Raw genomic sequence first — 26840 nt, forward strand, 5'->3', positions numbered from 1 at the left:
CTTCGTGATGTGAACTAGAGGGGCTCTTTTGTCTAGAATGATGGGTGTGTGTATGAATTTTAGGAATGAATTCAAAGGTTTAATGAACCTGATGCCATTGGTTGGGCACAAGGAATAGTCCATCGCACGGCGCAAAAATACCTGATATTCTCTCTAGTGAAGTTTACATTTCCACAGTAAACTGTGTGTTCAGATATCAAGGTGCAGAAACAGTTATATATCTACATACAATTTCATACCCATGACTTTAGGTTTCAAAATAAAAAAAAAATATATTTCGTTATGTTACAATAGATTTTTAGCAAAATTGGAAAATATTTTTAAGATAAAAAAAAAGTCATGCGAATAATCCAATTCAAACTGAGATACAGCAGTCTCATATGATGGGGTGATTTTAATGTCTGTTGAAGCGTGTGAAGTCTAATATCTAACCTGAAATCCTTTCGGAGATATATACATGATACATTGGGACTGTTATCTTATTATTCATATAATTAATACACCCAGAATATAAGCAAATACAACCACCAAAGGTAAGTTTTGTTTTGTTTAATTTTCACGTTGTCCCGATTTCGACGTTTTCAATTCAGCGACTTTGACGTAGTTTTCTATAAATTGTGACGCCAAAAGATAAGGGCTCTTTTCTCATAACGCCAGTCATGGGGGTTTTGAGATTGATCACTGTTTGCTATTTTTACCTTTTCATCATAGGATTGAGTATATTGGCAAACGTAGTTAGTGTGAGAAATCCAATTCAACGTGTGTTCGAATCTTATGCATACTATGCCCTTACGCAATAAAATATGTTCAATTCAAATTAGTGACACAGCTTTTTGATGTCTTTCTATCTATTGTGGTTATCTGAGTAAATCTGGTGGTCTTTGAATTCTCCAACAGGTAAAAACAATGATAGGATAGCGTACGAGTAACAGGTAACTTTAAACCAAAACCTGTAAGAAAAAAAAGACTTATTAAAATAGTACTGTAAATTCCTAAATATATGCGAGGAAATTATCGCGTAATTTCGCGAGAAACATCACTCGCAAAACATTCTCGCGTTTATTTTTCTATTGCGATTACACATGGAAAAACATTTGATCAACAGAATTCTAGTGAATTTATTTTCTTGCGATTTGACGTACACGAGTTACTTCGCGATAATAAGTACTCGCATAAAATAAAGAATATCCAGTACATATAATATCATTAAACAAGTTTAAGATTTTTAAATACTGGTTTATTTTTATTCCAAGCATATCTTTCTGTGAAAGGCGTAGCACCGATATGGATGTACAGATATTGATTGAAAATCTAGGACTCTAACTTCAGATATTAGCAGTCAGAATTCTACCTCAAAATTACAATTATCAAAATGTCATCGGGAATATCAAAGATTGTCATTTAGCATTTTTGGTTTTCTGTGAGTGAATCGACCGCATTTGGCAGTCTGAGCTTGAGTCCTTATGGATAAATCACATGTAATTGGTGACCTATGGATTTGAATCTTTTCGATCTAAATGGCATACAAACTGCTTTCTGAAATCTTTACTTTAATCTGGTGGGTATTTTCTTAACTTTAAGATATCCTCTGGAAATATCTTGAACGGTATTTCCACGAGTATTTGCTTGACAACGAAATTTCATTGCGAGGAAGAAAGTAAATTAAGTCAACAATTTCAGCCACCTGTTATAAAGGTGATGGTTCTCTGACCTTTTGGCGGACGAGGTCAAAGGCAATTTTAATTTCATTGGTGTTGCTGTATTACTAAACATGAAGGAAGGTTCCAGTTGCTAGAAAGGGGAAACGATAAAAACGTAAAAGACATAATTATTTTACAGAACAATTTGTTTAGGGCGACCAGTGCTCCAAATGTTTTATTTAAGATGTTCACTGTTCGTTATCTTCACCATTCATTCATTGTATATTGATTATATCTCATATCTAATAACTAGATGGTGGGGGTTAGTAGTTCTGGTACTATGTTGTTTGTTTGATATTCGTAGGATTGGTTAACTATATATCGTTAACCGATTGGTGACTGTATTATCTGCCATAATACTATCCATCTCATTGCGATCCAGCCTCACCCTCCAACACCTCCCAAATGCACCAACATAGTGAAGTTGAAGTGTGTTGTAGTAACATTCCATATGCTCCGTATGGGACGTATGGGTTGTCCCATGGTTTAAAAATAAATAAATATAAATAAATAAGGACCATTGTGTACCAACACGTCTGATGACTGCGGTATTGTCTTTTGATGGCCGGACACATACATGTGATGGTCGTATGTAATAAATTATAATGAAATAAAGAAGTAACTTATATTTATAAAAACTAAATAAAAAGTAAAAATTAATGAAATAAATTATAATTTTTATTTATATATTAATTTTAATAATGATTTTTATTTAATTTATTCCTTAAGTATATTAAAATTTAAAAAAATATAATAAGTAAATATAAAATTAAATATTTAAAATATTTGTTATTTATTTGGATTCTAATAGAAGGTAATAATTAGTAATCGCACGAGTCTCCGTCCTTCGTCCAATTCAAGATACACCGAAATAAATATACCATAACTATTACATAATTATTAATATTAGTAACAGGTGATAGTAATATGGATGTAGGTATGTATATACATGTGAAATAACTAAAATATATACAGAAAAGAATTAGGGTAGGGTCGCCAAAGAAAATTTTGATAATAGAGTGCCACTAGTTATTACTTTGTTAATCATAAATTATAAAATTATGCCAGACAACAATTTTGAGATCGTCATCAGGCAAGAATTTTGAGGTCGTCGTCAGGTGCTACACCTCAGACCCTGTACCATGTTTCTGTAACTGGATCCAGCTCGTAGCACGACATGGCTCCATAATTCTTATTCGATAGTATGTATTATGTGTATAAAACTGAAGATGTATAATGTAGTAAGTGGTGAGTTAGTACTTATGATAAAATTGTATGACAGATAAAATACCAACCATAAGAAGTGGTATACTTAATTACATAACATATAGATTTGATTAAATAATGAAAATACAGAATAGATGCAAAATCACAAATCGCATACATCCAACAAGCTTACATATATTAAATATAATAGTATGCAGCAGGCCTGCATACATACAAACTGCGACGTTGCATCTAAATGTTCGTCATAAAAAGAAGTTTACAAAATACATACGTATAATAACATACCTGGATTTTATGTATATTTGCATATATATACATATAATATACCGGGATTTGATGTATAGCTGCATCTATATTTTAACTACATGTTTATATAAACTAAAACGATAAAAACGCAAAGTTTATATTCCTAATATTAATATGCTACGATACTTATATACTGGTAATAGACCTTTTAAATGCGATGTCTGTGGGAAGACATTCAGTCAGGCAGGAGGATTGCATATACACATGAGGACTCACACTGGTGATAGGCCTTATAAATGTGAAGTCTGTGGAAAGGCATTTGTTGAGAAAGGAACCTTACAGAAACACATTAGGACACATACTGGTGATAAACCTTATAAATGTGATGTTTGTGGGAATTCTTTCAAACAGACAGGGGCATTACATACACACATGAGGACACACACTAAACGTTATGATAACAAATGCAGTATTTGTGAAAAGGCATTTAGTCAGACAGGATCATTACGGAGACACATGAGAACACATACTGGTGATAAACCTTATAAATGTGATGTCTGTGGGAAGACATTCAGTCAGGCAGGAACTTTACAGATACATACGAGGACGCATAATGGTGAGAAACCTTATGAATGCGATTTCTGTGGGAAGGCATTTAGTCAGACAGGAACATTACAGACACACATAAGGACACATACTGGTGATAAACCTTACAAATGTGATGTCTGTTGGAAGGCATTCAATCATGCAGGAGACTTGCAGAAACACACAAGAACACATACAAGTGATAAACCTTATAAATGTGATGTTTGCGGTAATGCATACAGTAGGACAGGGTATTTACAGATACACAAAAGGACCCATACTGGCGAGAAACCTTATAAGTGTGATGTCTGTGGGAAGGCATTTTATGAGAAAGGAACCTTACAGAAACACTTGAGGATACATACTGGTGACAAACCTTATAAATGTGATGTCTGTGGGAAGGCGTTCATTCAGACGGGACACGTAAAGTCACACATGAGGACACATACTGACGATAAAGCTTATAAATTTGATTTTCTCCAATAAAATGGGTTATGAGAGATACACACTAACTTTTCTTCTCTTACTTGGCCTTTGGGCAAGTAAACTCGAAGTTTGATAACTTGTCCTAATGAAAAACTTAGTTATCCGAAATACTTTAGACTCTAATGAGCCTGTCAACCAGTGACTCTAATTATCTCTCTCTGTCAAATGGTGATACAGTACGATCTACTAGAATGGGCCTTCGCTATAATCTGACGATTTGGTAAAGAAAACAGCAATATATGAAGTTGGACTTTACGTTCTAATATTTGATATTTATCAAGCTTAACACAATTATTATAATGATTACATTTCCTACTTATCTAGATAATCACTTTCCCCATCAGGCAAGTGTTTATTGAGTTTTACTTCTACGTGGTATAAATGAAATGTGAATTCTAAAGAATTCTGAATATGTTTAGTAAATTTGAAATCGAAAAACATTTCTCATATCAACAGTATCAAAACGTACCACTTTTTAACAGTTTACACGATCATTCCTCACGATAAATTAAAGACGATTTTTTTTATCTCATAGACAGTTCATTCTTCAAGAAAATGGAAATATTCGTAGATCTTGTGATCAATCACCGAAAAACAATATTTTGTTGAACACCACTTTGATTCCATGCATAAGTACACTGAAGGTGAAATAAAAAAATATGCTGGACTTCCTCATAGACAATTTATTGGTAGCCTTTGGTAATCAGGTCTTACAACAGCCTATTGGAAGTTTGGAATTTCCATGGGCACGAAATGTGGATCTTTGTTACCTGACCTTTTTTATTTTATGAGGCAGAAATTATTCAAAAGCTACATGCGAATAAAAAATATCTTGCTGTGACTTTCCACTCGACATTCAGATATATCGACCACGTTTTTCTCTATTAACAATAATCATTTTCATTCATATGTCGATTTGATATATATCCGAGTGAAGTCGAAATAAAAGACACCACAGAGTCCTCGATATTTCCTTCGTACTTAGATATTTTATTTAAACTCAACTTTATGACAAATGGGATGATTTCTGCTTCACCATCGTCAACTTCCATATTTATGTAGCAATATTCAATTATCACTTGCATATGGTGTTTATTCTCTCAACTGATTCGATACGCAAGAAATTTTCTGCGTATGAGGAGTCTTTAAACTGAGACAATCTACCGACAAACACGTTGATGATCCAGGGATTTCAACAGTCGTTTGAAGTCAGCATATTGGAAATTCTACGGTCGTTATAGCGATCCATTTAGGCAATATAACCTATCTTTGGGTCAGATGCTGCCTGACGTGTTTCTAACCAATTGTTAGACTATTCTTGGTACGCTTAATATGACTACGGATTACTACGTTTACCAGCTGATCAAGACACAGGGCTCACGGCAGATGTGATCGGCCAAAAGGGGATGCTTACTCCCTCTAGGCACCTGATCTTTTCAATCAAGATCTATTCTGCGGATTAAAGAAGGACGCGTCCTGTTCGTCTAATGGGCTGATCGACAATACACGTAGTGATAATAACTTACGTAATTATTCTTCTATATGTAAAACTTATACGGTACCAATTTTGATGCACCAGATGCGCATTTCGACAAATTATGTCTCTTCAGTGATGCTCAACCGAAATGTTTGAAATCGGAAATAACAATGAAGTTTTAGAGCTATTATACGCAAAAACAGTGTGCCAAAAAAGTGGAGTCAAATTCGTTTAAGGATAAGAGCTGTGCGTGAGGGAGATAATTCTTAAATTTTGAAATGAATTTCTAAATTTTATAACAGCAATTAAATATACATCCGTATTTTCAAGCTAGTAACGAAGTACTTAGCTACTGGGCTGTAGAGACCCTCGGAGACTAACAGTCCACCAGCAGAGGCCTCGACCCAGGGGTCATAATGTAAAACTTATACGGTACCAATTTTGATGCACCATATGCGCATTTCGAGGAACAGAATTAACTACCCCGCCAGAGCATTAGCGTTATCCTCTAAAATGTTTCATTCAAGTACGTTTGCTCTGTATAATTGAACTCCTCATTAATAATCAAAATTCACAAATAATCTTCAATATGTACTAAGTATTGCCATTAAACGAATGAGGGACAATTTGCCACAATTTGAGCAATTATGTTGGTGTTAAGTACAGAATAATGGCTCTACAGATGAGCATAAATGCCGAATTAATTTTAATAGCTGGTGTATATAAGATAATTGGTTTGATATATTTATGTATATGTACAAACTACCATACTATCAACGACATGACTCCTGTTTCAGCGTTAGAGTTTGTGATCATCATAGCCATCTTGTGTAGCGGTACCACTGCGCGTCTTGTCAGGGGAGATAATCAGACGTCATTACCAGAGGGTGAGGGTATGTTTTTAAATTAATTTAAATTTTTTACTAGGCACTTGATCCCACCTCTGGTGTATCCAGGGGTCCGTGTTTGCCCAACTACCTATTCTGTATTGCTTATAGGATTTATGAGATTGATCACTGTTCGTTATCTTCACCTTTCATACTCAAGTTTATTCATGAAAGATGTAAACAATACGAATTTCCATTTACTTGTGTTTTACGTACCCTGTTCATTTTTTTTTTTTACACATTGAGACGTCACCAGCTGTAGGTGAATTCAGACAAATTTAAACCTATGATTTGGGCTGAGGACCATAGCAGTGGCGACTGCCAACGCTACACAGGAACTCCGTTATTAATGTTATGACCCAGAAAGACCCGTGATTCTAAATGCCGAGCGTTTTGGCGAAGGCGCAATAACTACCTGTGTTTGCTTCTCAGGTTTGACACGCCCTGATACGGTCCTGAATCGAACTCATGATCTCCCGGTTACAAAGCAAACAATCTATCACTGAGCTACCGCAACTGGTGGGTAGATTTAAAAAGTCTTGTTTTTTGAATTACGTTCACATGTTGCAAGATGTAAGCGATACGAATAAAAATTCGTAATGCACCCTGAAGATATCTCTGAATGTCTTCTTGTAAGTCAAATTCTTAACTAATCTTTAGGACTAAATGAAAACCATATGCAGACATCTACATATTCATTTGCAAATTTTATGGTCGTTATAACGATCTAACTTGTCTTGCAATACAACTTGTTATTGGGTGAAACGCGATCTGGAGTGTTTCATAGTAATTGGTAGGCCGTTCTTTGCACACTGGTTTTACCTACGGATTACTCCATTTACCACTGGTATGTCTAGGGTTCCGTGTTTGCCCTAGTCTTAATTGTGATTGATCACTGTTATCTTCACTTCTTCCTTCTAGATAAAATGCATTGCATTGGCGGAGCATAGGTATAAAAATAAAAACATTTTCATCATCAGGTAGTTTATCAATTGTTTAATTATACGCAGTGAATAGAATTCCTCCAAAATATTTTCTATCATGCACAAAGTTTAATTAAATGAAGATTTTGCAAGAAACCTATCCCATTACATGAGGTTGGTTGGCTGGCTTTTTATTATTGAAAATTTAGGTATATTCTCGGCAAGTAAGGGCCTCCGTGGCCGAGTGGTTAGAGCATCGCACTCAAAATCGCACGGCCTCCCACCTCTGGTCGGCGCGGGTTCCAATCCCGCTCGCGTCGGTAAGTGAAAAAGTTTTCCAGTTTACTTTCGGAAGGTCGGCAGTCTCTTCCCAGGTACATTATATCTGGGTTCTCTCTTCCACTAATAAAGACTGGGCGCTACCAGATAACTGAAAAAATGTTGAGTGTGGCGGAAAACAGCGCTTACCGTCTTTGAGCAGGGAATGATCTTTATCATGCCACAAATGCTGTGACACGCGACCTCTTTTTTGTGGTTTCATCCGAAGTACCGCCCCATGTAGATGCCTCTTACGAGAAGCAAGGCGTACTGAGGACCTATTCTAGCCAGTTTTCACAGGTGCTGCCTTAAGTTGAAAAGTTTTGAACATAGGACTTTCATATTTATTTCTATTATTTCTTAAGTGATATATACTTGTGAAATAAGAAAACGCTAGAATCTAGAACTACTTAAAAATATAAAAATATTTCTGACACCAACATCATGAGGTAAAAGGTCAAGTTCAAAACAAACTTTACTGTACTTTAATCGTAACATGATGACTTGATTACCTTTCAAGCATAAAAAAGTCTTCCTTTTTTTTTTTTTTTTTTTAGAAAAACGTGGCTAATTACAAAAGCATGACTGTTATATATTATTGCTTGACCACCGTTGCATGATAGGATTTTTCAGTTTTTAGAATATCATCATAATGAAAAGACAAATCGAAAGATCGTTTGTTCAATTACAGAGGAAAATAGACCATGTTTTAAGATGTACGAGGGCTGCATGGCTGGATTCAGTATAAAACCATCCACCAACGCCGATGGGAGTTTGCATTTCCCGGGCGACTTCTTCGGAACAGTCTGTGAGTATGTGTCGTCCCATCAAATTGTACAAGGTAACAGGGGACAGTTTCGTATGGCACGCCAAATTCACAAAAATGAGCTAAACATAGTTTCACAGTTGATAAACTAGGTTTATCGACTGTAAACTATAGTTTACGGACCGTAAACTATAGTTAACGACGTTAATCTATATTTCACAGCTGTAAACCATAGTTAACAGATAATCTATGTTTTACAAGCGTAAACTATAATTAACAATGAAAACAATCATTAGCGATTGCAAAACACAGTTTATCTGATAAATACGGTTTCTCGATTGTAAACTACGGTTTACAAGTCTAAACTATTATTAAATTTATCTGATAAATATAGTATCACAATTTGTGAAACTAGGATTAACAATTGTGAACTAGAGTTAACGAATGTAAATTATAGTTTACAAATGTGAATCTGTATTTATCACCAAAATCTATTGTTAACGTTTATTTAAAGACAGATAAACTTGGATTAGCATTTGTAAACTATAGTTTACAACCGTTAAATATAGTTTTACGGATGAAAACTATAGTTAACGAATCGTTAACTATAGTTTACAGTTCGTAAACTATAGTTTACAGTCGATAAACCTAGTTTATCAACTGTGAAACTATGTTTAGCTCATTTTTGTGAATTTGGCGTGCCATAGTTTCGCACTATAGGCCCGGTCAACTTTTTCGAAAAATGGAAATACCCCATATTTGAAGTGATATCACATGTGTAAAAATGTATACAATAATTTTAGGATGCATGTCAAATGCAGCTGAGTGCTTCATAAAAATGTTGATAAACAACATGTAGTTGTCACCATGATTCCTAGCATATAGGTGGGTGCAAATACGAAACTAAGACACGTGGTCAGTTGCTGAAGAAATTCCGGAGAAAACATGCAGGGTCTAGCAAAAGGTCTGTAGCTGTGAGGGAAGGTGGATGGCCCCATATGAGAGGTAGATTTTTGAGAAGGGCAGATAGGGTTCTTGATTGTGCACAGTGTCTAAATCCCCATGTTTGGTACTGTGATGGTGAGGGGGTGGTGCGGATTAGCCCAAATGAGGGAAAATCAAAGCAAAAAAGGGGAATCTGCTCAGAGCATGTTTTGTGCACCAGCACCAGTATTTATAGATTACATGTAATTTAGGGTCATAATTTATTAACTACACTAATATGAAATACAAGTATTGACATAAAATGGAAGTATGATTTTTCATTAGTCTGTCATAATCTGACTTTGGTGTATACCCCTTATCCACATGTTTCAAAACCAAAGAAACTGTCCCCTGCCACCCGAGTATGTGTCGTCCCATCAACTTGTACAAGTATGTGTCGTCCAATCAAATTAAATGTAATGCGCTGGTACTTTATGTAAATATATACACATGTAGTTAAATTTGATCGGGATCAAACGGTAAACTGTAATTCAAAGTATTTTTTAAAAAGATATAATGAAAACAAACACAATATATTCCAGATATATATTTATAAGGTTAAAGTAAAATAAGAACACCTACAAACAGCAGTTAAATTGCATTAAAATATGAAATTTTACTAGCGTACTCTAAAGTACTCTGTTTAGTAGGACCTGTCATTTATATCACTTATGTATTGCTTTAGATTTTGATAAAATGTTTTGTTTTTCCCGAATAATTCAGCTATTTCATCACCGGCGGTATTTGTTATGGACTCACAACGTACGAAGTTTGCGAGCCAAGTTTTCAACCAATCAATGTTATCAGAAATTTTAATAATATATCCATCAAACTGTGCCGCAATACGGAAGGTAAATATTCCAACATTTATGAAAATGTAATATGTTGACGGTGCTATCGTTTGAGCGAGCGCAGCTACACGTGTGTATATACTTTGTAATGTTCATGTTTTGATCAAGTTCAATTTAAACAATAATTTATCTATTTACCAAATACTCAGTACATGAATGAAATTAGACAGCAGAAACAACACATTTTAGTTTTCTCCCAGGGTTTCATATCAAATCATGAAAACATATCATACATGAATGTGATTGAAATATTTTTATACTACATTATTGTATATACACTGTACATCTTATTTCTTTTGCCTTTTCTGTGACTTGCTTAATCTTTGACGCGCGAAATGTTCTTAACTGTATGCTTTCGACTGCTTCTACTTTCCTTATTTCTACTTTCAATATATGTCCACGTTACTAATCATGTGATAAAAATGCCCAAGTCTTGTTGCAAACCTTTCCAAGTTTGTAAGACTGTGTGGACAACACTGCCTTTGAACATAAAACGAATTTCAATATAATGAGAATTTCAAATAAATCGATAGATTCAACACTATTATACATGTATGCACGGACACCCCCCCCCCTTGCGCACTTATTTAATTTTAAAAAAATGAAATTCATATAACAATCCCCTTGTAGCTATGGCACGTTTCAGAGGAGAAAATTAGAACAATAGGTAATTCTACTTGTAACACAATGATGAAATATTTCAGCATTCACATATAATTATTGAATACATTTAAGCTCCTCCGATTAGAATTAGAGCTAATTAATGATTTTTCAGTCATTAATAGTAAGTGGCATGGTTGGTTATTATGGGGGTGTGATCGTGGTTTGCATTACCGGACGTGCCAATGAAATAGTACTTAATTTTGGACACTAAAGGAAAACAAAACAAAGATGTAAAAAAAAAAAAAAAAAAAATATTTCGATTCGGCCGAATTCCATCAATTTTTTGTAATTTCTTAAATAGCTTAAATTCAGTTCCTGTGCACCCTCACATAGTTTAACAAGTTAGCATCTTTTTGTTCTTGTTAGAATAATAAATTTTCATTGAGAGTGTGGCATTTTAATCAGATTTGTGGTTTGTAATCGATTACTTCGTTTACCTGATCAAGATATAGAGCTCACGGCGGGTGTGACCGGTCGACAGGGGATGCTTACTCCTCCTAGATACCTGATCCCACCTTTGGTGTGTCCAGGGGTCCGTATTTTCCCAACTCTCTGTTTTAATTGCTTATGAGAGTTATGAGATTCATTACTGTTCATATCTTCACCTTTCACACAATTTGTATTCGATGCCATTTTATATATGCCTAATGTTTATGTATATCATCCCGGTAGCATGACTTTTACAAATTGAAATAACAAGTATTTAGATCCGCCACTGCCAGTCTTATCATGAAGTATGTCAAAACGTAGACATGACGTCACTTATCAGATTACCCTGCCTTTCATAAACATTGCACTTTGTTAAACATTACGCCTAATGGTGCACTGAATGTTCGAACTAGGAGACCACAATATTAGGACAATAATCCACGTAAGTCCACAATCATATTCCAAGGTGTGACTTTGCGAGATGTCATCCATTTTCGACCAAGGATTTCTGGGATTGGCGTCATTTTTTTCCTTGTTAAAGATTTGGATTTATCTCGGACTATTTTGCGCGTTTTAGTCATTAAAGCTCGCAGTACTGCTGGCTCGCTGACCTCACTATCATTATACAACGTACACATCTCCCCAATATACTTCAATGACTTTACAGAAATATAAAAATAAGACTTTAAAGGACACATCTCGTGTTTTCAAAGTATACAAAATTATATGCATTTTGTCTTCCTTATGCTTATAGAAATTAATTGTAATAGTTCGTTCGCTGAAGTATTGCGATAATTAGCCACAATACGGACTTAAATCGAAGCCCCGATTTCAAAAAGCCTAGTTAATTAGATAGGTAGTCACGTGGTACAGTGACGTCATATGCGACCTTCGTCGATCAACTTGTTGTAAAAGTAGTGTTAGATATTTTTAAAAACTCGGGTTTTAGGGGCCTAATTTATTTATCATGGATAACATTTATTTCGATGCTGACAAATTCCCCGCGTCTTATATCTTTTAGCCACCAGTGCATACAAATAGCGACCCAAATGTAGCGAGGAAACAATATGAAATCTGCATAAATTTGCGAGTAAATAATGTTTACATGGGATCACTGTGTAAACACAATTTGGTAATGCCATTTCTGTAAACAACTGTAATTAGCGTTGTTGCTTTTCTAAAATAAACAGTGCAATTATTATTAAATTTATCTTGGGAGAAGTTAGATAGGCCTAAATTATGATACGATTATGTATCATTGACAACTAGGCCTACTGTCACGGATGCATTTCGAAAAAAAAAAAAAAAATGATCAAACTTACTGTGACAATCACAATACTTTTAAGTTATTTTATTCAAGCAATATTATTAATTATTATTTTTTGTTATCTACACGTTGTTACTTAGGAAGTGGGAGCGCGCCGTGCTGTTGTTGTAAACGCGTAGATCTTCCCGTTCCTAAAAAAAAAATGAAAGCAGTATAATTCAATTCAAAGTTGGGAAATATTATATTTTATTATTTATAACTGACAGTTCAATTATCTTTTATCTTTAAATTTCTTTTTTAAAACTACCAGTTGGTAGACACTGCTAGCAAAGTTCTGCCTTTATGAAGGTGAAGGTCAATTGGTGCGAGTGTGTATTGAATTTGAGAGCAGAACGGAATGCATATGCCGTAGGCCTATATGTAACGGTGTGTAACTTCGATAGAACCATTTTCTCGCAGTTTATCTACGTCTTTGTCCAAGTGCTTGTTTGAAAAAGTACAGGGACAAATTCTACTGGGTTTTTTTTATGGCAAAGTCGTTGTGCTGACAAGAAATATTCACGTCTAGTACCTCATACCTTCGAAATTTGGAAAAAAAAACACAGTTCAAATCCTCTCAACTGACAGCAAGTACACCCTTAAACGGCACAAAACACCCTATTGCAGTGTTATTTACAAGCTGTTAATGTGATAATTGTTTGTTTGTCAATTAAATCTAATCTGTTTATGAAATGGCTAACAACTGTTTTCAAATCTTCTCGCTCGAGGTCGCATATGACGTCAAAGATAATGGCGCGTAAAATATCGAAGAAATATTGCAAGATTTGAATTTCATCGCTTTCAAACTCGAAAACTACGCGAACTGTTTCATTTAAAACACATGTAAAGTAGTTTTAGGCATGAAATGAATTAATTTTGCTGAAAAAATTAAAAAGTTTAAAAACATGCGATGTGTCCTTTAACATGAAGATTGAGGTAAAACAGAAAGCGAGAAGAGTTTATAAAATGCCTCATCTACGAGGTTATGAGGATAGCGTTACAAATACCACACGTCGTTTTGATATAGAAATATCGTGGTTTTTCAATGCTTAAGGTCTTTGATAATGAAATCCTAGAATTTACGATATTGATGAATGTTGGTTATTTTCACTTGTCAGCATTTCGCAAATTCTAATGGTCGGTCGTTATAATGGTTTGGTTTGCCAATACAACCTATCATTGGGTCCAATTCTGACTGACGTGTTTCATACCGATTGTTTGCCCGTTCTGGCACACTGATTTCGCCTACGAATTACTACGTTTTCCTGATCAAGATATATGGCTTACACCGGGTGTAACTGGTCGATAGGGAATGCTTACTCCTCCTAGGCACCTGATCCCACCTCTGGTATATACTGGTATATCCAGGGGTCCGTGTTTGCTCAACTCTCTATTTTGTATTTCTTATAGGAGTTATAAGATTGATCACTTCTCGTTATTTTCACCTTACATTGAATACCTTAAATGGTGCCTGTCACATAATGTCGGTGAAAATAACATTGCCTTTTTTGAAACATTATTTACTTCAGCTTTGGACTCTCTTGTTCCCTGCTTGAATGATAAAGAATTCCCTAAAGCATACATGAGCGTGATCGATTATGTGGGCTCTGGAAAAGAAAGCCGTTGCAAGTAAGTAATGGGATGTAAAATATATTTCTCCGTCATTTCCAAATCATCTTTGCAAGCCACGTTTTGATGTGTCTAATTTTCTATAGATGACAAGCAAATCATACACTTCCAAAGACTTTTGGATAATCAGAAAATTGTTTTGTTTGCACTATAAGCACTAAGGATATATTGGCGACAAGTAGTCGTAGTTGTTTTTTTTAAAGGGGCTTAAAAAAGCCCGTTCATTTGACCCTTGACCCTGACAGGTTAACATGGTTGGTTGGTTGTCTGTTTTGCGTCCCGTCCAGAACTTTCACTCAAGTTCAGACTTCATCAACATGCCTATGTCCGCCGAGGCAAGGGACCTAGACCTGCGTTTTTTGTTGTTGTTGTTGTCATAATCATCCAGATACTCGTGATTATCACTTCTAAACGCCGAACGTTTGGCAAAGGAGCAATCACTTAAGTTTGACACGGTAATGGCAAAAGCGTGTCTCGAACTCACGACCTCCTGGTTACTACTGAGCCACTGCGACCAGTTCTTAAGAACATTTATATTACATTACGTATTGGTGAGAATTACATCCACAGATGTCTCTTTCATAGCCTTTGTTCTACTGTATTGATACATAACTAATACATGCCCCGATAAAGCGTCATTAATTTAGTTTTTAAAACTGAATCAAGTATTAATAAATTTACAGGGGTGAAAGGTGAAGATAACGAACGGTGATCATCTCAACTCCCTTAAGGAATACAAAATAGAGTTAGGCAAACGGATAATGGCTACTCCTCCTAGGCACCTGATCCCATCTCTGGTATGTCCAGGGGTCCGTGTTTGCCCAACTCTCTATTTTGTATTCCTTATAGGAGTTATGAGATTGATCACTGTTCGTTTTCTACACCTTACATTGAATACATTAAATGGTGCCTGTCACATAATGTCGGTGAAAATAATATTGTTCTCATATCAATGTTTCTATTACGTTTCAAAGTGAATAATTTCCCGCAATGTATATAAAATGCAGACAAAAGTGGAAAAGGTTATCATTTTTTTTTATTTCGAAAGAATGATGAAACAACCAAACACAACACTGATTGTACATTTTTGAAATGTTTAAGGTCGATCGATCCTCATGTGATGTCATAGGTTTTTGCAAAAATCTTAATAAATTAAACTTTGCACATGATAGAAATATATCTTTCTGAGGAATGTTATTCACTGAATATAATAAAATATCTGGTAAACTAATAATACTGAAAAAGTTTATATTTTCCATAGATAATCAATTATTTATGATTTTAAAAATGTTGTCAAGGGCAATAACTCCTATGCTTGAATTTCCTCTACTGGATGTCTGTTATACATTGGTTTCCCTAATATGCACTATTAATCTATACATATTTATGAATTAGCAGTTGTTTTTTTAAAACTGTTGATATCTAAGTTTTGTCATTTCAACAAGTTTTTATCTAATTTTATTATTCTGTTTAACGAAAATGTGTGATTTTCTGATGTTGATGTATACTTCTGTTTTTGTATGCCTGACATCTTTAAAAAGGTGGTAACGTATACATTTTCTTTGGTTATTAATTTAATTAAACTATATTGAGTGGAAATTAATAAAGTTTTTCCACATTTAACCATTAATATTGATAAGTCATATGAGGACGGAACTACCTTAAGCAAATGTTCATAGTTCTGACCTGGGATGAGACAATTATTACATCAGTTTAGTTGAAATATAGTTTAAAACTTGTTCGACAAAAAATAAGGTTTGCCGAACTATCCAGCTATGCTAGAAGGGTCTTTCTATGTTTCTCTTCATAAATCGAGATAATTTTGGTCGTCAAACAGCGTCGGACACCCATGGTTGAATACGCTTCGTTCCTCTCTCCATCACCCGTGGGTCCATTCATTCCTACTCGCTCGTTTTCATGAATATATATTTAAAAATATCGTCCAACCAAAGTAATCGTTATAGAAATAGAACTCTTTTGTTTTTAAAGGTATCATTAACTTAACTTACCTATCACAATCATTAACCTAAATTGGGCTGAAAGCGTCTTGTTGATTGGACAAAGTCGCTCAGAGTGTACCATGAACGCCCAATCAAATTGCCTCAATAATTATTCATGAGAACGAGCGTGGGTTTCGGACAATGATCGTCAAAGAGACTCAAAATACTCACCTACGTCATTGCTCAGTCGTGGTTGTAGTATTACCGATATTGCATTAAACTAATCAGTGAGTTTTATTGAAGTTTGGCCAAAGAACAAATACGGCGGGTTTTGCGACTCTTCAAAGACAAGTGTGGCGACGCGGAGTATACCAGTCTGAAAACCGTGATGGAGGACTTTGGAAGAGATCTGCTTTCCTTTTTTCTTCCTGATATTGAGGATCCAAGTTGTAGTATTGATGTCAGCACCCTCACCCCCGACAGACGCAGGCGGGGCGTGGCCAGTGCGACTATCAAACGCATGGTGAATTTATGGATGTCATAATAAAATCATGCTACCAAACAGCATAAAATTTCAATTCAAGATGTCTTTTATACTAAGTTGTTACCATGGCAAATGTATAATAATTAAATTACAATGTCATTTTTCTTGACTCCTATACATGAGGCATACGGTCTGTGTTGATTTTACGTTAACTTTGTATAGTGCAGGGGCAAATGTTATTAAAATAGGCATCATCAGCATTTGGAAAAACTAAGCATTGGTGAAAAACTGTCATTATTACAATCATTTAACAAATATGCAAAGATATAAAGACGTGACAGGGTTATGATGTCGGGGAAGTAAATAATTGTTTAAACCAATCGCAATTGAGTAATCAGACACAATACACAATATACACATAGAGAGCCATATAATATTGATGTTCCTGTAAACACACACACACATACACACACACAAACACACGTGCAACGTACATAATGCCGAAACTCACCACATCAGACTTTACACGTGGAATTCAAAACACGATGTTATTCGTCATGTTGATGTATTTTAACGTACAATGGATGGGACGTCTCTATATTGTTATGATATTTGAAATACGGACAATTAATCTCTACAAATATAATTCTCACGTGATACTGACTACAGCAAGTCACATGACTCTTGTGAACACACACTGGAAACTCAACCAAAAGTGTATAAACTTCCCATATTACCTGAAAATCAATATTTTCATACATTGGTAGAGGCCACACACCAGAAACTTAATTATTTGAATCATTTCTCAAAAGAACAATTCTTGAATTAGAATATGAGAGAAAGAGAGAGAGAAAAAAAAAAAAGAGAGAGAGAGAGAGAGAGAGAGAGAGAGAGAGAGAGAGATTGGACCTAATGCTTTATCAGTCTGAACAAAAATACACATCTCTACCGGTAATTGATGATAAACAGATTTCAACAAGGTATTCAATCCAAAGAGCAACGTAACGTAACATAAACTCAGATAATTGAAAATACATTTGATTATTTGAAGACACCATGAATTCATTTGATGCGCGCAACAATTCATTTAGTATTCTGAATAACTGAGTACATTGACTGCGTTGTTGATAACATTGATTATTCTGCTGAATTGATGCGCACTATAACAGATTTGTTGCTCTCTTCAAATGAATAGATGGTATCAACATTTGATCAAATTGTATCACACCACAATTCAATTAAAGGGAGCAATAATTTAATGATTGCACGCATCAATCTAACTACTGCACGCAAGTTTCGAATTATTATCATATTCAATTGAATTGATAAGTGCAATTATTGGACTATTGCTTTCTATCATATTTCAATTGATACGTGGAATACTTCATTTATTGAAAGCAACTAATTAGATATATCTTCGATTCAACATATCCACGACTGAATGAATGATCTCCTTAATGAATTGTTGTTCTCTTTCATAGAATTGATGTGCTCATTAATTCCTTTAAAAATCGTTGTAAATAGTTAAAGATATTTTCAATTGAATTCAAGAGATTTTCATATCAATTATACTCAGCTCAAAATTAGATCAAATCAATTATTATCATAAATTAAATTCATGTTGGGGGCATCAATCAAGTATTTGCCGTTCTTGGCACACTGATTTTGACTGCGGATAACTCCGTTTACCTGAACAGGATATGGGGCTTACGGCGGATGTGACCGGTCGACAGGGGATGCTTACTCCTCCTAGTCACCTGATCCCACCTCTGGTGTGTCCAGCGGTCCGTGCTTGCCCAACTATCTATTTTGTATTGCTTATAGGAGTTATGAGATTGATCACTGTTCGTTATCTTCACCTTTCATTGCTGTCATCATTTGAATCGATGAGCGCATTATTCAATCATTTTGTGTATTAATTGAATTGATGAGCGTACCTATTCAATTGACAAGAGCAATAGTTGATTTGAGTAGACAATATCTTACTATGTCCAGTTTTACCCTTGCCTTTGTGACTGTAAATCAATTGGGGTTATCTACTATCTAGGGACAATCATTGTACAAGTTTGTTAACTGTAAAGTATAGAGTTATTTAGGTATTGTTCGAACACGATTTTGTCTACAGACCGACGACCGATCTACCGACCAACAGATGCAATACATTATATATGTTTCTCTCTTTCAAGGGTAGGGGAAAAGAATTGGATTTGCTCTTTGCAATACCTTTGCCAAGAGGCAATGTTTTAACAGCAAAATGTCTATGAAACCATGTAAAACTGGACAGGGATTTCTCCTTCCTGATAGCAATTAGACAGTTAAACTGAGCCGGAGTTTTTAGTAGTTTGATGAAAATATAGAACTGTCTCTACAAAGCTGACTTTTTTGCAGAGGTCTAAGTGTGGCACATAACACTGTCTATAATAAAGAATGGACAGTATATATCACTTGTAACAGTTGTACAACAGTTTCTTAAACGATCTAACTTATTTTCGTTGTCCCTTATAAATGTTGACTGTCCTAATAAGACTAATATTCCTGTTGGGCAAGCACGGAAAAGGATTATTTCAAAATAGCTTAATAGTTGAATGTTTTCGAAATGAAATATGTTTATGGTTGTATCACCTTTGGTCATGAGTAACCTTTAAGTTGAATAAAGAAAAATATGACCTAAATACAAGAATTAAAATGTCTCAGTCTAAACACTATCTAACGTTTGGGTCATGTGACCTTGACCCTCTACAAACAACATGAACATATGATTATGACATACCTCTTGGCCATGAGCAGCTTTTTTGCCAAGTAAGACCTCTTGATGCACCTCTGATACAAATTTTGTCTTAGAATGTTACAATTTGAGACTTCAGAATCTGATACTTCTGTGTAACCTTGAACTGATCTAAATTACTTGTATTTAGGGTCATGACATTTCTTTGATCACAGTATATCATTTAGTACTAAATCTAGGATCTAGAAAGGGCACACATACATGTATCATATGTTCAAAAGGGCACTTTTCGTCGCGGTAAGACAATTTCGGGACACTTTCATTGTATCATACTATGATAGTAATAAAATAATCATTTAGCCTCTTTAAAAGTTAATACCTGCTGCCTTGATTTTAAACTTTTCAATCAACCTTATGAAAAAAAAAAAGAACAATTCTTCATATTCACAAATATTTTTTTTAAAATTATAGAGAAAAACGGCATGGTGAAATTAAAAAGGGCATGGCGCGGCGCCATGCTAGTTTGCTTTCGATTTAACACTATGACATATAATTTTCTAAAAAAAATTCATAATGAAATTATATTATGGAGGCCTTGTCCAAATGGTCATCATGCAGGGTTGATACACATTTTCTGGAGACAAGAAACCTTTATGCCGAATAAAGTCTTCTCCTATTTACAACGTACACATTCACAGTATTTGGGAAAACTAAGCTTTGATGTAAAACAGTCAATCATTTCATTAAATAGATCAGCGAAGAACAATTAGTACTATATAACACCATGTTTTATTCAAATATTTGCATATTTACTTGATATAACTAAGAAATAATTGTGTCTACTTATCAGTACAGGGGGTTCTGTCGTCTCGTTTTGCATTGTATTTCGCAAATTCTATGGTCGTTATATCAATCTAGTTTGTCAATACAGCCTGTCTTTGGTTCAATTGCTATATGGCGTGTTTCATACCGCTTGTTAAGCCGTTCTTTATGCACTTATTTTGACTGAGGATTACTCTGTTTACATGATTGGAATACGGTGCTCACGGCGGGTGGCCGTTCGACAGGGGATGCTTGTTCTTCCTGTGCTTCTGGTCGCACCTGTGCTATTTCCATGCGTTTGTATTCCTTATGGGAGTTATGAGATTGATCACCCTTCCTCCTCGTCGTCTTTTCATTATAATGATTAGTATTTTGATAGTTTTAGTTAAGAAGAGAACCCCAAAAGAACTTGTCAAATCTTTCGTATAGTATACACTTGTTCACTAAAAATGATCAGTTCAAACAAGTGATATATGGTCGATACAACTGATTATTCAATGAATGCCAATCTATTGTGGTGAAAGTAAATTTGGCGATCATAAATTTCTCTGAGTATAGGTCAACAGATAAAATAATGATAAAAAAGCGTATGAGTAACAAACAGCTTCTAACCTAAATCTGTAAGAAATGAGACTATAAAAGTAGTACTCGTGATACTATGGAACATCAGTTTTTGAGTTACAAGTGAGATAGAGCACTTGCAATTTTTTGTTATGTACACAAGGCGTGTGCCATATTTTGGTTAACATATAGATTACTTAATAGAAAATAGCATGTTTAAAACAAAATGAGATGCGCCAAACACTAGAAACTATTTGATTGTGTTCCGAATAAATTTGTAAATTGAAATATCTGCTTTAAACGAACTTTTACTAGTATATTTAACCTATGTAAACAAAAACATGGCACGATCCTTCTTTACATATAAAAAATTGTGAGCTCTGTATCTCCCATGTGCCTCGAGAACTGACATTCAAATATTTGCTGACCATTAGAAATACCTTACTTAAGCATTCTAAACATGGACAGATAAAATTTGAATTTTTTAAAGATCCAATCGTGTCCATGTCGTACCCGATTTAAACATTTATAATTCTATTTGTGAGGGTTTTAAAACTTCGTTCTTTAATCTGAAGGGCATTTTCTTAACAACTTTGAAATAAGGAATGGGAATTTTCTGAATCGTACTCCCATGGTGATTGTTTTCAGTGAAATTTCGTAGAATGAGAGATGACATCCCATTAAGTGAATTAATTCAACGATTTAAGCTGCATTTCATAAAGGTGATGATCCTGTGTCATTTTGACATACACAATTAAGGATTAATTTACAAACTGTAGTGACATTTACTATTAAGCAGGTGCAAGATGATTTTCTACAATTTGAACAGTTCATGGCCGTGTTAAATGCTGTCTGACGTGTTTCATACCGATTGTTAAGCCGTTCTTGGCACACTGATTTTGACTGCGGATAACAGGATATAGGGCTCACGGCGGGTGTGACCGTTCAACAGGGAATGCTTACTCCTCCTAGACACCTGATCCCACCTCTGGTGTGTCCAGGGGTCGGTGTTTGCCCAACTATCTATTTTGTATTGCTTATAGGAGTTATGAGATTGATCACTGTTCATTATCTTCACCTTACATACAAACTGACTTTACAAACGAGCGTAATTAACGAATTAATTTTGGTAGAAGGTGCATACAAGAATATTGATGCGACGCATGTACCTACCATACCACCACACTACAGAGTGTGTATCAACGGCATGGCTCCTGTTTAAGCGTTAGGGTTTGTGATCATCACAACCATCTTGTACAAAGCAACCACTGCGCATCTTGTCAAGGGAGTTACTGAGACAGTAGCAATGGAAAGTAATTATAGGTGAATGTCGTTTTCTTAACTTAAATGTTTTTCATCATAAGGGTACATAGTTTGTAATACACCTGAAGTTACGAGGATATCTATTTATAACTTTAGGTGTATTACAAAATGCTCACCATCTTATATAGACATGTATATAATTGTATATTACCATTGCAGTGTACTCACGAAGTATTAATATTATCCTAGAAGTAAAGAACGCGTACATACGGACAAGGTGTATCACTAAAGGATTTTGATTAATAAAACAAGATTACAACAAACATTTCCACTAACCTAAAACATTCACAACTTCGATATTGATACCACTGTTGTTAATTCTACAGAGGAACAGAACTATGCAAATGTACGACAAGAGCATACTTTTACCATGTCATTATATTACACACTGAGTTTGAGTACGGATTGCTCCGTTTGCCTAATCAAGATACAAGGCTCACGGTGGGTGTGACCAGTCCAAAGGGTATGTTTACTCCTCCTAGGCACCCGATGTCACCTCTGGTTTATCCAGGGGTCCGTGTTTGCCCTCTTTATTTTGTATTCCTTGTGTGAGTTATTAATCGATTGCTATTTGTTTTCGTCACCTTTCATTCACTAAGGGAATCTGTGAGTTTCATTAATTAAGTTCCTTGCAGGAACCTTCCTGATAGAAATAGTATTTTTGTGCTTTTATCATCGTTAACTGAAGTGGAAAGCAAAACAAGTTAAAACAGTTGTGTTCGAAATCGTGGTTGTCACATTAATATGGTTTGTCGTGTTGTTTAAGAGTGCCTTTCTTTTTTCTGCTGACCAGCAATATGTACACCGGATATATATTGATTGTTTAATTGCAGAAGATGGGGGACAACGTCATGATGTCTACGAGAGAAAAAGGCAATATGATTAAAATCAGATCCACTGACGCAGATCTACGTGAGCGGATCAAAAGATCTGATTTTAGTCACTTTAAGGAAACGGTTGATTAAGATTATATTTTCATGTTGCAGCAGTTAAAATGCTGATAAAAATAGTCAGGCTAATATTTTGTACACAAATTATGATTGTAAACCTAAAGGAAAGAGAAATACGACATATATGTTCTTGAGATCAATTGATAATTTTTACTTCTGTAATTTCTACTATATGCCGACCAAATGAATGGCATTTGGAGTATGCAGTACATTTCAACACAACCATGCACGATGCAATTTTCAGGAAACATAATTTTATGGCATTTACTTTCCATTAACTTGAAACATGAAGTTTAGCAACTTAAAATGTTCATTAGACTTGAAACATGAATATTGATTAAATTGTATCTTTAATAAACTTGATATTTAACATTGAATTATGTGTGATTTTATCTGCAAATTTAATTGAGCATTAAATTCCAGTGATATTTGCAACGTCTTATATAACATACACTTAATCAAATGTAATTTTATCAAATACATTTTTCATTCAGTGACATGTTCTCAGACGTTCTATACTTATATGACGCAGAACGTGAATGTATTGGATTATAAAACGCTCTTCAACTCAGATGTGAGTGTGCAAACAACTTCACACGGACATGCGGGTATGTGTCAACCTTTTTTGACACAATTCTTTCGTGTGGTTCAAAATCGAATTTATAAGAAAAAACGTATGGATTATAAAAAATACTCTCACCCTATCTCTACACCAAACTTCTATTTCCAACAATTAATTCCCAATCTAATTACGTATACGCTTTACAGTGGATAAAACGAGCAATTGTTATCAAACTAGTATCAGATTTTATTATTTTTTCCTTGCATATTAATTTCAATTTTTGATGCATAATGTCTAATATATTTCACCGTTTCATATATTTCACCACGAAAAAGTGAATACGATAGAATGTGAGACAGGTTTCCTGAACAAAATGATGGAGATCTCTAAAACATTTTCCATTAAATTGTGCCGAAATGCAGACGGTAAAATCGTACTATATCCCTAGGTTCAAGATTATATGTTTAAACTACGTAAAATTCTTCATTCCATTACAATGATTTGGACAAAATACATTCACACGAAATGCCAATGAAAACATGCTTAATTTTGTATATTGTTTACTAATTTTGATAACGGATTACGTCGTTTTCCTGATCAAGTTATGATATTTATCACTGTTTGTTACCTTCACCTTTTATCGTCTGAATAAAATGACTAAATAAGGGGGCCAGGTATCATGTGAGGTGCTTACTCCTCCTAGGCACCTGATCTCACCTTTGGTATATCCAGGGGTCCGTGTTTGCCCAACTCTCCATTTTGTATTGCTTATAGGAGTTATGAGATTAATCACTGTTCGTTATCATTACCTTTCATCTACTCCAAGGTGATATCCTTTAACTGTTTCAATCATTTACTTCAGCCCTGAATATCCCTGTTCCCTGCTTGAATGATATAAAATTCTATGAAGAATACCAGCGCGCAGTCCAATATATGGGCCGTGGAAAGGAGAGTCGTTGCAAGTAAGTAATGGAATGTAAGATATATTTTCCCGCCATTTCCATAACATAAATTTGATTCAAGCAAAGTATTGGATTAATCTACTTTTCTTTAAATGATATAAGCGAATTGGACAGCTGTCTTGTGAAGATTTATGGGTAATCGGAAAGTTGGATTATTTGAACATGGAAGAAACGGTCGTTAGTTTGTTTTTGGAAGATGCGTAAAACAAACAAAAATAAAAGCTATTCATTTTACCCTTGATCCAGAGAGGTTAACAACATGGTTGGTTGGTTGATTGTTTGACAGTTTTATCGCTCATATTTAGACGTCACTAGTTGTAAGTGATGTACCAGAGATTTAGACCCATTCTTAGCGCCCGGGGCCGTAGCAGTGGTATTTCAACACACCTATCCATGTTACGGCATGGGACTTCCGTATTTAAGGTCATATCTCAAAGACCCACCATGCCATTCTAAATGCCTATCTTTTGTCCAAGGAGTAATCACTACCTAAGCGGCCAAGACACGAATGCGGATTGAACTCAGGACTTACTGGATTCGAAGCGAACGCATTACCACTGAGCTACCGCGACTAGTTCTAAACAACATTACGTATTGGTGATAATTACAGCCACATTTGTCATTTCCACAGCCTTTGTGGTACTGTGTTCGTATTTAAGAACTATATTGGAACATAACTAATACATGTCCAAATCAAGCATTATGAAAATAACATTGTTCTCTTATGAAAGGTGAAGAAAACGAACAGTGGTCAGTGGTCAATGTTTCTACGAGGCTTCAAAATGAACAATTTTCCACAATATCTTTGAAATACAGAAGAAAATTACCAATATTTTTATTTTTTAAATAATCATGAAGCAACTAAACACGACAGTATTGGACTTCTACTTACCAATTGCTGATTACACATTTCCAAGGTGTTGAAGCTAGTTTGTTTACCGCCATCAGTTTGTGTCTAGGCGCGCTATGTCATAAACTACCTACACCGCATAGGAACAGAATGGGAGGGGGTCTGCATGGTGTGGTGTATAACTTGTATATTGTTGGCTCCTAACAGGAATGTTTATACTTGTGTTAACGACTATTCATATAAACGTCTTGTCTGATTCAAACATTCAACCAACCAGTTTTAGTTGAAATAGTTTAAGACGTTTTGATAAAAAAAAGTTTACCAACATCTAAGCAAAGTTGATCAATCGATTCTTGTCGTCAGAAAGATTCAAAACACTCAAACGTTGTAGTATTATCGATATTGCTCTATACAACATTAGACTAATCAGTGAATTTTGTTGAAGTGCGGTCAACGAAGTCATACGCCGGATTTTGCGACTCTTCAAAGAAAGATGTGGTGCACCTGAGTATACCACTTTGAAAACAGTGATGGAGGACGTTGGTGGAGATATACTTCCGGCATCTGTCGGTCAAAGCTGCAGTATGGACATCAACACTCTTTACTCTGACAGACGTAGGCGGGGCGTGGCCAGTGCGACTCTCACGAGAATGATGGATTTATGGATTTAATAAAATTATGGTACCAAACAGCATACAATCTGATTTCAAGTTGTCATCTGTACTGCGTTCTAACCAAGGTAAATTTCCACGAATTAGATTACAATGTTATCTTATTTGTGCCATATTGCGTAATACATACAATACATAGTTTTTATGGTATTTACTTTGACTACACCTGATCCCACCTCTGGTGTGTCCAGGGGTCCGTGTTTGCCCAACTATCTATTTTGTATTGCTTGTGGGAGTTATGAAATTGATCACTGTTCGTTATCTTCACCTTGCATAGGGATCACGGCGGGTGTGACCGGTCGACAGGAGATGCTTAGTCCTCTTAGGTAACTGATCCCACCCTCGGTATATCCAGGGGTTCGTGTTTGCCCAACTCTTCATTTTGTATTCTTTATGGAAAAGGTGAAGATAATGAACAGCGATCAATATCATAACACCTATAAGCGACACGATATGGAATGGTGTCATATATTCATTTAAAACACAAATGTTTGAACTTGTAATATGGGGATA

General features: G+C 35.1%; 2 protein-coding genes across 4 annotated transcripts; both read left to right on the plus strand.

Moving 5' to 3' along the window:
- The first annotated feature begins 3259 nt into the window (after positions 1-3259).
- On the plus strand, positions 3260-4262 carry LOC130049547 (zinc finger protein 235-like). Its single transcript, XM_056147355.1, has one exon. The coding sequence runs from the start codon at positions 3348-3350 to the stop codon at positions 4242-4244; it is 897 nt and encodes a 298-aa protein (XP_056003330.1). The 5' UTR covers positions 3260-3347; the 3' UTR covers positions 4245-4262.
- A 2236-nt stretch (positions 4263-6498) lies between these two features.
- LOC130049549 (uncharacterized) lies at positions 6499-26349 on the plus strand. Of its 3 annotated transcripts, XR_008798092.1 has the most exons (7): positions 6502-6614; positions 8541-8661; positions 10323-10450; positions 14378-14477; positions 23166-23890; positions 24707-24806; positions 26102-26349. XR_008798092.1 is itself a non-coding variant. In XM_056147361.1 (5 exons), the coding sequence occupies exons 1-5, from the start codon at positions 6503-6505 to the stop codon at positions 16959-16961; spliced, it is 702 nt and encodes a 233-aa protein (XP_056003336.1). In that variant the 5' UTR covers positions 6499-6502; the 3' UTR covers positions 16962-16995. The 3 variants fall into 3 exon arrangements, 2 of the variants coding, with proteins under 2 accessions (XP_056003336.1, XP_056003337.1); XM_056147361.1 differs by lacking the exons at positions 23166-23890; positions 24707-24806; positions 26102-26349 and adding an exon at positions 16721-16995 and having other exon boundaries at positions 6499-6614; XM_056147362.1 differs by lacking the exons at positions 23166-23890; positions 24707-24806; positions 26102-26349 and adding an exon at positions 16721-16995 and having other exon boundaries at positions 6502-6608.
- The last annotated feature ends 491 nt before the right edge of the window (positions 26350-26840 follow it).

This window comes from Ostrea edulis, chromosome 8 (genome assembly GCF_947568905.1).
Source record: "Ostrea edulis chromosome 8, xbOstEdul1.1, whole genome shotgun sequence".
Taxonomy (NCBI): Eukaryota; Metazoa; Mollusca; class Bivalvia; order Ostreida; family Ostreidae; genus Ostrea; species Ostrea edulis.